Here is a 13,059-nt window from a genome sequence, read left to right on the forward strand (position 1 = left end):
GTGCACTCATCGTAGAATACTATTAGTAAAAGATGATCCACATGATTACCCTTAACCTAACTAGTAAAGTGTACAAATCACAAGTTACTGAATCAATAGTAATCAATCAACCCTAAGGGGCCCTGGTAGTCAAATTTCATTTCTATCTGTGATATACTATAGAACCCTCTTTCATGTCCTTTTGCATAGGAATTATGCTTGCTGCCCTGGTTATCTGTCAAACTACAACATGGTCAATCACGGTCAAAGGAGTCCTGCATTTCACTGTGTCCTATGAAACTCACAGCAGGAAAGGAAAAAGAAGGTTCAAAACAGAAAGGAAATTGGACCCATATTTTAAAGTGTTGTAAGTATGAGTAACAGGATGTTAAATGGATTTTTCCCTGGTGTCAGACTTGTGGCCAGAGCCCTAGTGATGAAGAGCATACGTGCCGCCTAGCCTGTGTTCTCACGGAGCGGCTGGACACAGACCCCGAGTCTTCACAGGCGAGGTTCACAGAAAGCTCTTTCAGCCGATAACCCTGGTACCTCACCTCCGTAAGGGACTATAATAGATCACAGGGAGATTCTCTGAAGGGAAACAGAGATGGACCATGCTGTGTTTCTGCTCTGCCCCACCCACCAAGCCAATTGCTGCCGATTCCCAAGAGGCCAATTCACAGTGACTGGGATTGTCACCAGAAGGACGAACAAGAACCTTCTTCCCCAGCAGATTCTCTAATGGAGACAAAGAAACTCTGGCCCACTCCTGGCTGCCTCCAAGCAGATCCCAGGCATTCTCAGAAAGACCTGACATGTGCCCTGGAAGCTTGGGAACATCCATGAAGAGAGAGGCTAGGACCTGGAAGGGTCCCCAGCTGAGCTGGGGCTGTCCCTGAGCTCACGACTGAGGGGGGCAGGGGCATGGGGCAGGCAGCTGGAAAAGCTGAATTTCCACCTCGTCTGGGGCAAGAATGCATCATCTTCTCGAACTTGGAGCCACGGGGAGGCCTGGGAAGGTAGCTGGCCTTGAAAGGATCCTGCCCCAAAGGGTATGCATTCTGGGTGACAAGGACTCCAGCAGAAAGCCGCAGCAGGTGTACCACCATGGGTGGGGAGTTCCACGAATTCAGTTAGCAAGAGCACTGCTCATGTCAGGCCTGTGTACCATGCACAGTCTCCTGGGGTGGGGGATCTCGAGAAGAGCTCACACCTGTGCTCCATACAGTAGGCCTGGTATATCATAATTGAGGGCACCGATCCCCAGAAACCAGAAACCGTCACATAAGACTCTGCCCCTCTTTCTTTAGCCCCACGTGCAAATACACAGTCTGGAGGAGCCAGCTGCAGACTAGACTGTCCTTACTAGACAACACAGTCAGAAGCATAAGGGGTCTGCCCAAGCTGTCCCCATGGCAGGGGATCGTACAAAGGGACATGTTCAAAAGGCAGCAGTGCCAAGAAAAGAACTTGTGTTGACTACGTCTGACTTGTGTCCATGGAGTGTATCTTCACGTGCATGTGTACCTGTTTGTGCCTTTGCCCCTCTGTCTGTGGTTTCCTTACATATGCACGTATCGGCTGCTAAGCTGGCAAAGGGACACACACAGCGGACAGACTGACTTACTCCCACGCGATGGCCGCCACCATCACCAGATACATCAGATAATGAGCAGAGCCGTCCCAGTAGCAGATCATGTGCCCGTACGCAGTGTTCAGATACGGTTCACCCTAAGGAAAGAGTAAAAGGAGTCTACTTTAAAGAGGACTCAAACGTCTGCACACACAACACCAGATGTGCATTTCAAGGCAAATGGAACAGAAGAGCTGGCTGGTGTTCGTCTGCTAAGATGAACCTAGGCTGAGTCCCATACAAGAATCCCACACAAACTTTACCCTGGAACTGCCATCAGAGCCTGCCTGGCCATCCTCTGACAGGCCGGGTCATGCACGTGGACAGTGACACCAAGCAGGTGGCATCACGGCAACCGTGGTTGCACAGCTAACTCACTGAGGCCAAGTCAAATCTGCGACCAAAGGCGCGTTGGCTCTGGCAGGAGGTGGTGGCCGGAGGAGACCCTGCCCGCCACAGCCACCGGCTCACCTGCGTCATTCACCTGCGTGCTGATCCCCACGCTTGCTGGGCTGAGGCTGAAGCTGAGGAAGGCACATCTTCCCCACACCCAGGACAGACAGACAGGCACCCCATCCCCCTCAACCTTCCCAGGCACCCTACGGGACACACACAACTGACTCCACTCTACAGATGAGGAAACAGCTCCAAGGGGTCACTGGACCAGCCTAAGGTCCCATAGCAAACATCTAGCATGGAGTATACCATCAAGAAAAGCCACACTTCTGAGAAATTTTTAATTTTATGAACGTGCAATTATGTGCCGTACTCCATTTCCCTCCTCCAGACAGCTACCAGAAAGTCATGGTCTAATTTGCAGGGGTTTGTAGTGTCTTTCTAACACCCCCTCATTCTCCCTTCTCCTCTCTCCCACGTTCATGCCTTCCGGCCTTGTGTCCCCCCGAGACGCCCTCAGTCCTCTCTGCAGCAGCAAGGGGGGGCTCCCGCTGAAGTCTCATGCTCCCGGGGCAGGAACTGCTCTGTCTCCCCCCCCCACCGCGCGTCGGATGAAGGAGGTGGAAATAACACGGCAGCTGGACTTCTGTGCCCATGCTTGGCCCGCGTCCTTTCTCTCCGACATGCTCCGACTGGACAATACACTCCAGTGTTGTGGCTCCATCGTTCATGCTACACACCTGGCCCTCGGAGCCAGAGCTGGCCTCTCCTGGTGGCTTCATGGGTGTCTTTAACTGGACGGCCCTTTGAGGGCCCTTCAAACTCCCCTGAGCTTTCACTCCTCAGCTTCTGCCCTCCGCCGAGTCCCGCCTGGCCTCCAGATGAATGGGGACAGCACCCAGCCCACCCGGCTCAAAGCCCCAGGGCCATTTTTGTCATTCTCTTCTCTGAGGTGTGTGTGTGCAGGCAAGTCCGGTCAATTGGTCAATTCCGTCTCTCTGAGGTCACCACAGGCCACCCTTCCTCTCCGCACGGCCTCGTTCAAGCCCTCAGTGCCCCTCACTGAGCCAGTCCCACACGGTCTCTCTGTCTCCCTTCTCTCTTTCCGATCCACCCGCCAAATGAATACTCGTGAGGCCTCGCTCTTGACACGTTGCTCTTCTGCTCAAAAGCCCCCAAAGCTGGTGGCTGCCTGCAGCCCGGACACTCCCCTCAAGCCCATCCTTCCAGAGCTGACTGTACTGTTCCCTGACTCAAAATCTTCCCTCAATTGTGAGATAAAGTCCAAACTCCCTTTGCTTAACATACGAAGCTCCCCATTGTTTGAAACACAGAGGAAGACTGTACCTTCCTGTGTGACCTTGAGTAAGTGACTCAGCCTCTCTGGGGCTGGATTCATCACACCATAAAACAGGGAAAGAGGACTAGCTCCCTCAAGGGCAGGCAGCACTATAAGGGGAGGACAGCGAGGGAAGGATCACCACCGTCAAAAGGCTTCATTCAGTGCCTCGGTGTTCTCTCATTAACACACATAAGACCGGCCTGGGCTTTGGGATAGAGTGATGTTTTAATAATAAGGCACCAAATACCAAATTCCTTTCGAGTATCTCATTTATGTTAAATACAAGCAAAAGAGAGAGGTAGTGGACCAGGGGTGAGGGAGGAGGTATCAGACCGAAATGCTGAGAAGTACCTCCCATGATCTAATCCTAGCTTTCTGCTTCGCTTTCCACATGAACACACTGCCTACGTCTGTGGCAGTAAAAGAAATACCACGGATCTCACCGTCTTACACTCAAGGCAGGGATTTCATCTCTGAGCAACAGGACTTGGGGTGCTGACCCTCCAGGGCAAGGTCTACGGTTGCAAAGCAGCCCATACCTCTCTCAAGTAGTGTGTCATGAACCCGTCAATGATGCCGTCCTGTTCCAGTCCTATGATGAGGTTCACCACGCTGGTAAATCCGAAAACTGCATACACTAGAGCAAAGGAAGAAGCAGTTATTTATCTGTTTATATTTTTGTAAAGTAATCTCTAGGCCCAATGTGGGGCTTGAACCCACAGCCCCCGAGATCAAGAGTCACACACTCCACTGACTGAGCCAGCCAGATGCCCAAGAAAGCAAGTTTAAAAAGCAGCAGCTCAGGAGGCAATGACTAAGAGCTTGGCATTCACCAAAAACGGTGACTTGGTCTTAATCTTTTCCAGAAGACCCTGTGGGTGCTGTCAAGACGGACTAACAGAAGGTCCCTCCTGCACAGAAGGACCTTTGCCTTTGTTATGGATTTCTGTGTCATTGCCCGAGTGCTCTCTCCAAGGGGACACCTGCTGGGGGGACAGAAGGACACACCCACTAACTCTGTCCCTCAGGATCCTACCAGGTCACCCAATCCATCCTCCACCACCCACCAGTGGCTGCCCCAGGCCACACCTGCATCCCACCTGCAGCAGCTCGTCTGATGTTGGCCCTAGTCCATGCTGAAGAGCCCAAAGGTGGACAATGGCTGATGTGCACGTTGTAAGAAGAAAGACCAGTGATTTTTTACATGGGTACAAGATGGCACAATTGACTATTAAAGGAGGAAAAACCACAGCACCTCGGAGACCCTCACTCAGGTTGTGAGAGTCTCCCAAACGGGCTTACAACTACCAGCAGCTCACAGCCACAGAATGATACTTTTAATACAGCAAGGGGTCAGACTTAGTGCATGTTAGTTTATCCATAAGGCTGCATTTTCAAGCTGTCACCCATCAGAAGCCATGCGGCGGGCATGGGTAAGACAAGAATTCCAAGGTGGAGAGAAGGACAGCCATACTAAAATAAATGGGGAAGCCAGCCTTGCCCAGTCTGCCGCCGGGGCTGTGGCGTTCACGTCCTCCCCTGGAGTGCAAGGCCCACACACGCCCTGCCCCACACTCCTTGCCTCCCAGGCCTGTGCTCCAGATCTCACTGTTGGGATCAGCCACCGTATGTCCCCCAGGAAAGAAAGCGCTCAGCATCTGATCCCTGAGGCTGACGGGAGTGTCTGATGCTGGGTCCGAGGCGACAAGCCCTCGCCCCAAGGCTGCGGTATGCTCAAGCTAGGACAGAGACGAGAACAGAGGGCCGAGGGTGTCGGAGCAAGGTGCTCAACCCTGGGAAGTTCGGAGAGACCCACGTCAGCTAAGCGTGGACTCCTTGGAGTGGGGTGGGAAGACAGCAGCAGGAAACCACTCTGGAAAGGTGGGCTGCGGTCAGAGCAAAGGCAGGTGGCATGGCGTGGGGCACAAGAAACGACGTGGGCCTTGAACTCAGGTCTGGCTCAACCTTAGGCAAGTCACATCATTTACCTGAGCTTCAGGGTCCTTTATACACCTTCACACACAAGTTGGGAGAAATTAGTTGCTTACAATTCTTCTTTCTCTCCCCACCTTTGCCAAGATCCACAGTGGGCAAAGAATATTCCCCATGACACTGATAATGGACTCAGCCATGCCACTTGCTTTGGCCACTGGAATGCACATGGAAGTGACAATGGCCAACTCCAAGTCTCCTCTGCCTTGAGAAGGGCCCACCTTGGGGAGCTGCTGGTCCAAGAACAAGGAGACACATGGGACAACTCTGAATGTGACCCGCAGCCTAAAGCACAGCAGTCCCAGCCAACCTGCAGACCTATGAGCACAGAAACTAACTGTTCATAGCCAAGACTCAAACACCCAGAGTGTCCATCAACGGAGGAATGGATAAAGAAGATAAACAATGGAATATTGCTCAGCCATAAAAAAGAAGGAAATCCTGCCATTTCCAATCACCTGGATGGACTTTGAGGGCATTACGCTAAGTGAGATGAATCAGCAGAGAAATGATCTCACTATGATCTCACTATGGACGTGGACTCCAAACAAGGTGAACTCAGACGCTGGAACGTGGTTGCAGGGGCTGGCGAGTGGGGGGCACGGGGAGATGCTGGTCAAAGGGAACAGACGTCCAGTTATGAGTCAGCGTGGTGACTGTGGTCAACAAGACCGCACTGTGTACTTCATGTTCTCACCGCACGCCAAAAAGTAATTATGTGAGGTGAGGGACCTCCCTCTGGTGAACACCCTCGTTGGGGTCACCATCTCACGGTGTAGACGTGTATCACCTCATCGCAGGATAGATCCTACACCCGCCCGGTGTCGGATGTCAAGTGTATCTCAGTAAAGCTGCGCAAACATAGGAAATGTCTGTCGCTCCAGGACACGGAGGTCTGGGGGTGTCGGATACGCAGCCTCACCGGGCAGAAACTGGACGAGTGAACGTCCAGCCCCGCTCCCGGCAGGGGAAGCGCTTCAAGGCGGGGACAGCTTTGCCAGAGGCAGCGTGGCGCAAAGAAGAGCACGGTTTCTGGGGCCAATGACGTTCTCACTATATGACCTTGACCACTCTATGACCTTGACCACGTGTCGTAGCAGCTCTGAGCCAGCTTCTTCCCACGTGAGCGGAGGGTATTTGTTGCGAGGATTAGCTAAGCTAACACGGCCACAGCGCTCGGGGCCACACCAGGCACGTTGTAAGTGCTTGATCAAGGGTATTCTTACATATGTATGTACGTGTGTATTTTTCAGGCACTGCTTAAGTATTTGACTACTGTTATTGAATGTTTGTAACAGCCCCCCATGGGGAGCGCTGTTTTCCTCATCATACCAACGTGCAGACCGAGACACTACAGCTCAGTTCCAAGCCAGGTTGGGGGGTGGGCAGCAAGAAGCAACGCAGAGGCAGGAAGCAGGGGAAGGAGCTGCTCAAGAGTGGAGGGCAGAGGTCAGAGCACGGCTGGGGGTCGGGGCGAGGAACAGAGGGGCCTCCTGCCTGGCCCTGGCAGTGACCTTCCGCCATGATCCCCGCTGGGAAAGGGTGGGGTCCGTGGCCCGGAGGAGGCGTTAGTCTGGAGGGGAGGACTCTGTTGCCCTGAAATCCTCCTCCGCTTCCTGCCACTTCCTCAGTGGGGCTCAGGGAACTGGAGACAGACTTCTTCTTTGTGGGGGAGACGTGATGAAGGCGAAGGCCCAAGAGCTGCGCTGCGAGGCGGGCACCAACCACTTCCCTCCCATGGAGACATACCATAGAACAGTGGGTCCCGGGGTGGCTTTCTTTTGACGAGGACCCGAGCCAGCAGGGCTACCAGGAGCAAGATGAGGGCAGCAACCCCTACAATTGTCCAGGAACTGCAACAACCAGAACAGGGAGGCGGTCACTTATCGAAATAAACATGTTGATGCATGGAATTTCCTGGCTATTGAATGCATTCGCCCCCACCTCTGCCTCTGCCTACAGTTCCAGTGCTGTGGGGTTAGCCTGGTTTGTCCGCAGCGCTTTGGCCCCTGTGGGCCACCCGTGTGACTTTCAGGGACTGAAGCCACCAGCTCCTTGCTCTTCCCATCCTGCCCACCTGCACCCTCCACCCCATCCCATCCCACCCTGAAGATGCCCACTTCCCCACTGTTTCCCCCTCCCCTCCTCCGAATCCTGTTCCCCAGTGACTGATAGGTCTAACCACTGAATCTGCCGCCTCCCTCAGGGCCAGCCAAAAACCTTCGGACTGAGCTCCGGGGAGCACAGAGGAGTCACAGCTACACACACCTTCCAGGAGGACCAGGAAGAAGAGCCCCAGGCCATGTGCATAATCAAAGGGGTCAGGGGATGAAGCCAATCCAAGGAAGGAAGAGATGGGCCAGACCTGCGGCCAGAAGGAAGCCAGCTCCCACACCTGGGGCCATCAAGCCATCTCCAACCCTCGCCCAGAAGGTAAGGTGAGACTAGGGTGGGCACAGGGAAAAGACACCGTACCAAGGAGACCAGGGGCCAAGGCCCCTCTCCAGTGGGGCAGCACTAGGGCATGAGGCTTGGCTGAGTTAGCAGTCAAGACACCGGGCGTCTAGGACATTCTCTGCTACTGCCTAACTGTGCGACCTTAGCAAAGTCATGTCGTTTCATCATGTTTATTAACTAGTTTTAAAACATATTAAGGATAAAATGTATTATGCACCCCTGTGTGCCAGGCCCTTTGGATGAATGGAGGACGTCCCTGTCTACATGGAGGGTCCTATCTCAGTGGACTCTGAGCTCTCTCACCCAGGAGGTCACCTCTAGTCCTACAGAAATACTCTCTCTCTCACACCTCCAGCACCAAACAGGGCTTGCAGTTCTAGACAAAGGATCTCCAATGACCTGCTATACCACAGCTTCCTTAACAGCCCTTGAGAGCTGTCACAGGCACCACTCCTCAGCTGAAACCCCTCCACACCACCACAGCCAACAGCAGAATTTTTGGATCACCTTTGCCATATGCCCCTGGGACTTCTAGAAAGTACCTTTCTCAGTCACAAGTTCCACAACCTAACAATACCTACCAATAGCTGAGGGACAGACTCATGTTGAAGTTCACTCCACACACCTGCAGCTGGAATGGGTGTTAGAAATCTGCCCCCAATGTAAAAGAAGTCAGTGAGGAACTGGGAAGCGATCCATCCAACCTGCAGGTGGATGGGCCCCCAGGAGAGCTGTATCCCCAGCACCTGGCCCCAGGCCCCACACAGAGTCAGGGAATGGGCTCTGGGCATCAGGAGCACCCAGATTTCCAAATGCCACCCTTGACCTACAAAATCAGAATACTTTGGGGTAGGGCATGGGAATATGCAACTTTTTTCAAGATACCTGGTGAGTATGACAAAGAAAGTCTGCCTAGGGACGTCTGTTAGGATATATAAAAATTGATGAATGGATGAAGGAGGGAAGGAGGGGGAGAAGAAGCCAGGAAGGAGAAATGGATGGATGGATGGATGGTAATGAATGAATGGACAGATGACGGATTACAGATGGTTGATGGTAGATGGTGAATGGATGGATGGATATATGGATGGACAGACGGATGGTGGATGGATAGATGGATAACAGATGGTGGATAGATGGATGATGGGTGGTGGGTGAATGGACGGATGAATGAATGGACAGATGATGGATGGTAGATGGCAAATGAATGGATGAACGATGGGTGGTGGATAGTGAATGGATGGATGGATGGTGTATGGAAGGATGATGCACGGTGGATGATGGATGGAGGGTGGATGGTGGAAATGGATGGATATATAGTGGATGGATGGATGGTGGATGGTGAAGGAAGGCGGGATGGATGGATGACAGATGATGGATGGATGACACACTTCAATGATAAGAGTGAGGATGTGTCAATGTCCAGGTAAGACATTGAAATAGGAAATTTCTAGTGGTGCACATCAGTGGCTCTCTAGGCTCCTCCTATAGGGGTAAGCCAAAGGAGCAGAGGACGAAAGAGGAAGCTGATGTGGGTCAGGAACATGATACTGGACTGAAGCATCCCGGGAAAAGGGAAGAGGTTAGATGTGCTATGTAAGCTGACAAGCATTTTAATCACAGTCTGAGGCAGGTGGTGGCCAGGAAAGAAACCCCATCCCTGCTCCTACAAGGCCCTATGCTTACAGCCGGCACCATCACGCAGCTGGCGCTCTTCTGGAGTACGAGAGCAGTGTAAACCAGCAGTAAACCGGTTCACCTGCCTCTCACACTTGCCACCTGGGGGAGGAGCAAAGAATGAAGAGAAACTGGGGCAGCAGATCCTGTGTGTATCCCAGTGACCACCAAGTGCAGACCCTGCTCAGAACAGGGAGAGGTGGATCCAGCAGGGACTTGGGGGCGTGGGGGTGGGGTAAGGGCTCAGACACACCCAAGGGTGAAAACATTGCTAGTCTTGGAATGGAGGGGGGTGGTTACTGATGCCCTTCCATGAAGGGACACCTACTTAAAGGGGACGTGTATGGGTGAGCACGAGTAGAGAGAGAGAGCATGTGTGTGTGTGTGAGAGAGAGAGAGAGAGAGAGAATGAGACTGAGAGATTCCAACTCTTGCCTGACTCCGTAACCTGCCTTGCTTTTTCTGGTTTTCAGGCTTTTGTAAAAGGCCTGGTGGGAAGGAAGCTTCAACTAATCCAACTGATTCAACCCTAACACCACCAGCTCCGCACAAGGCCCTGTGCTGAGCCAGACGACGCCACAGTGAGCTGTGGCCTGGGAAGGTGAGTTCTGACCACGGGAAAGGAACCCTTGTGGCCAAAGTGTGATCCCACGGGGGCTAGGAGGATGAAGAAATCACGGGTGCTTGGAGGGAGGGTCTGGAAAGGAAGAGGTGGCATTTTACCCCAGGCCATCAAGTCGGGGCTGGCTTCAACAGTCAGGTCAGGGAGGAAGGCCTCCCAGACAAAGGGAAGAGCGTGAGCCAGGGCAAGGAGGCAGGATGTTGAGAAGCCTCTAAGGGTTGGGGCTGGGAAGCTTCTGGGGGAGGCTCTGCCAGGGCCTGGGGCAGAGAGCACCCTTGCTGGGGTGGGGAACTGCAGGAAGGAAACATATGGCAGCCCAGCCCTGAGGCCAGTGTGGAAGGGGATGGTGGGAGGAGGGGGAGTGGAGGAAGAAGACAGAGGAGCCAGAGGCCACTGGGATTTTAACCTTCAGGGGGATGGGAAGAACGACTGGAACCAATTATTCAAAACTCTGCAGGGCTTAGCAATGTGCTCAATAATACACGGCAATTCATAATTCAGTGTGTGCTCAGTAAATGCCATCACCATCCTGCCAGGGCCTGAGGCCAAAATCTCAGAGTCATCCTCAAACCCTCTCCAGGACATGCAGACCTTCAGTAAGCTGCACTGCTCTCCCTCCCGAATACCCCTGCACCCCACCACGCCCTCTCCTCCCAATGCTCCCCATTCCCCTACCTGGAAGGCTCTGTCCCCACGTCTTCCTGTGGCCACCTCCTGCGCCTCAAGTCACCTCCTCCAAGAAGCCTCCCCTGACCACCAGTCCCCTTCCCAGTCACTCATGTTGCCCCATTTTTTTTTTTTTAATTGATGTCTGTCTCAACACTCGCTTCCCCCACCCAACCTCTCTTGGCTTGTCCATATCTATATCCCCAACCTTTGGAACAGTGTCAAGCACAGAATATGTACTCAATAAATATTTGTTGAACTGCCCATAATGCCACTGTAGGAATTCAGGGTCTCCTGGTCACTGTATTCTCAGACATGTGACATTTGCTGCCTGGAGCTGCTGCTTCCAGGAGATGCACCCCGAGACTGGGTCAGACAAGAGCAGTCACTGCCAGTGCCTAGGGAGCCTTCTGTATGGATGGGGGCCATCTGGATAAGGCTGTCAGCAAGTGGTGGCCACATCAGAGAGAGAGAGAAAGGGAGAAGGAAGTCACGGCCCTATAGGCAGACACTCCTCCGCAGCCCAGAGTCTGGAGGGGGTTTGCGGCATGCAGACTGATGCAATCTCCTCAGCACCAACTGCTGTGGGAGCCCAACAGGTTACCTTCCTCGTCCCCGCGGACAGCAGGGCACACCAGCAGACACGGACTCCTGGCACCTTTCCCATGGTCCGGCCAGGCCTGCAGCTGCCAGGTACAGGGTGGCCTAGCCGGGGATCCCTCACATAACACTGAGGCGGGGCTTTGAACCAAACCCATCTGCGGCCTCTGTCAGCCCCATCCATTTCCTTGGCCTTGAACTGCTCTGCCTCCCTTCCCGGTGCGGTCCTACCCCGCGCCTCCCCACGAACCGGTCTCTTTGGATCCTGACAATAGGATACAAATATAGGCCATTTGACAGACCAGAAAACTGAGGCCAGGCCACACGGGTAGTGCCAAAGGCACGCCTAGAACCCAGGTCTTTGCCTGTTGGCCCGGGGCTATTCCTGCTAGTCATTCACAACAGTTTCTAAAATTAATAAGAAATGAGAAGTATGTGTGTGTCCATACATGGAAACGTCCCTGTGAAATGCAAAACGAACACGGCACAACCCGAGAAAACAGGGCCACGCTCGTAGTTGCTGGTGTCTGCGCCCCCACACCCGGGCCCCCGAGCTCCTCAAGGGCAGGGGCATTGCCTCGTTGACCTCCGTCACCCCGACACCCGGCACGGGGACGGACCGGTGCGCGCGCCCCACACTTGGCTCCAGCACCGCACCGACTGGCCGGGACGCCCGCCTGAGCCCAGCCCCCCGCCCCGGCCCGCGCGCCCCTCGCGCGCCTCCCCTCCCCCGGCCGGGCGCCGGGAGCCCTCGGAGGCCGGCCGGCCCCGGCCCTGCAGCTGGCGGCTCGAGCCCCATCAGAAAAGTTGCCGGGGGCTCGCGCGGCGCCCCGGCCACTTGGCCGCCCCCGCCGCCGGCCCCCGCCCCGCGCGCCCACTCACTCGTGCTGGGCCGCCAGGTGGTTGAAGACATAGGTGACCGGAATGGCCGACAGGGACAGCACGAAGACCCCGGTGGCCGCAGAGGCACTCATCGCCGCCGCCGCGCTGCTCGCCCTTCAGCGCATCCCGCGCGGCGCCCCGCCCCAGCTTCCGGCAGCGCCCGCGCCCCTCGGCCGTGCCCTTCGGGGAGTCCCGCGCCGCGCCCTCAGCAGCGCCCCCTCGGCGCGCCTGCCCGCAGCCGCCCCGGAGCGCAGCACCGCGGTGCAGTCCCGGGGGGCGCCCCGGCCGAGGAGCGGCGAGAGCCCCCGGCCCGGGACAGGTGTCCCTGGGGGCGCGCGCTCTGCGGGAAGGCGGCGGCGGCTTGAGGGTGGGCACAGCCGGGAGCTGATCATCGACGACCGGGAGAGGCTCGGAGCCGAGCTGCGGGCCGGCGCGGGGGGGGGGGGGGTGGAGCCAGAACGGGGAGGGGGTGTCAGAGCTGTAAGGGTCCCGCGAGATCATACACGTGGGGAGCCCTAGGTTCAGGGACGGGAGGGACAAATGATCCTGAAACCTTGGATCTTCGCGAGCTGCTAACAGCGGGCAGCAAGCACAACTCAGTGTAGAGAACCCGGTTCAAACCCTGGCTGAGCTCACTCGCTTGCTGTTGACCTTGGTCAAGTTACTTAACTCTTCGGTCTTTCCCCTTCTGTGTCAAATGGGGATAACGCAGGGCAGTGTATGGTGGGACTGACTGAGCGGGAATGCGTGAATTGCTCACCCTGCACTGCGCGGAACACTGCTTTCTCCTGCAATTCCCATTTTTGGGGATTG

General features: G+C 55.0%; 1 protein-coding gene and 1 long non-coding RNA gene across 10 annotated transcripts in view; one reads left to right on the forward strand and one right to left on the reverse strand.

Annotated features, from left to right (window-relative positions):
- Positions 1-13,059, reverse strand: part of TM6SF1 (transmembrane 6 superfamily member 1) — an 83,172-nt gene that overhangs the window by 51,118 nt on the left and 18,995 nt on the right. For 5 of the 9 annotated variants that reach the window (XM_087856591.1, XM_087856592.1, XM_087856590.1 and 2 more), the window contains 3 exons: positions 7,092-7,195; positions 3,890-3,987; positions 1,607-1,710 (listed from right to left, as the gene is read on the reverse strand). In XM_087856591.1, coding sequence (XP_087712717.1) covers positions 1,607-1,710; positions 3,890-3,987; positions 7,092-7,195 — 306 coding nt within the window. Of the gene's footprint in view, positions 1-1,606; positions 1,711-3,889; positions 3,988-7,091; positions 7,196-12,246; positions 12,660-13,059 lie in introns of those variants that run through there. The other 4 variants (XM_045813187.2, XM_087856594.1, XM_045813184.2 and 1 more) reach the window with 3 other exon arrangements.
- LOC123802467 (uncharacterized) lies at positions 9,434-11,473 on the forward strand. The gene is made up of 3 exons (XR_006782548.2): positions 9,434-9,675; positions 9,950-10,077; positions 10,556-11,473. It is a non-coding gene; the product is annotated as an uncharacterized LOC123802467 (long non-coding RNA).

This window comes from Ursus americanus, chromosome 28, assembly GCF_024610735.1.
Source record: "Ursus americanus isolate L20-20 chromosome 28, mUrsAme1.1.p, whole genome shotgun sequence".
Taxonomy (NCBI): domain Eukaryota; kingdom Metazoa; phylum Chordata; class Mammalia; order Carnivora; family Ursidae; genus Ursus; species Ursus americanus.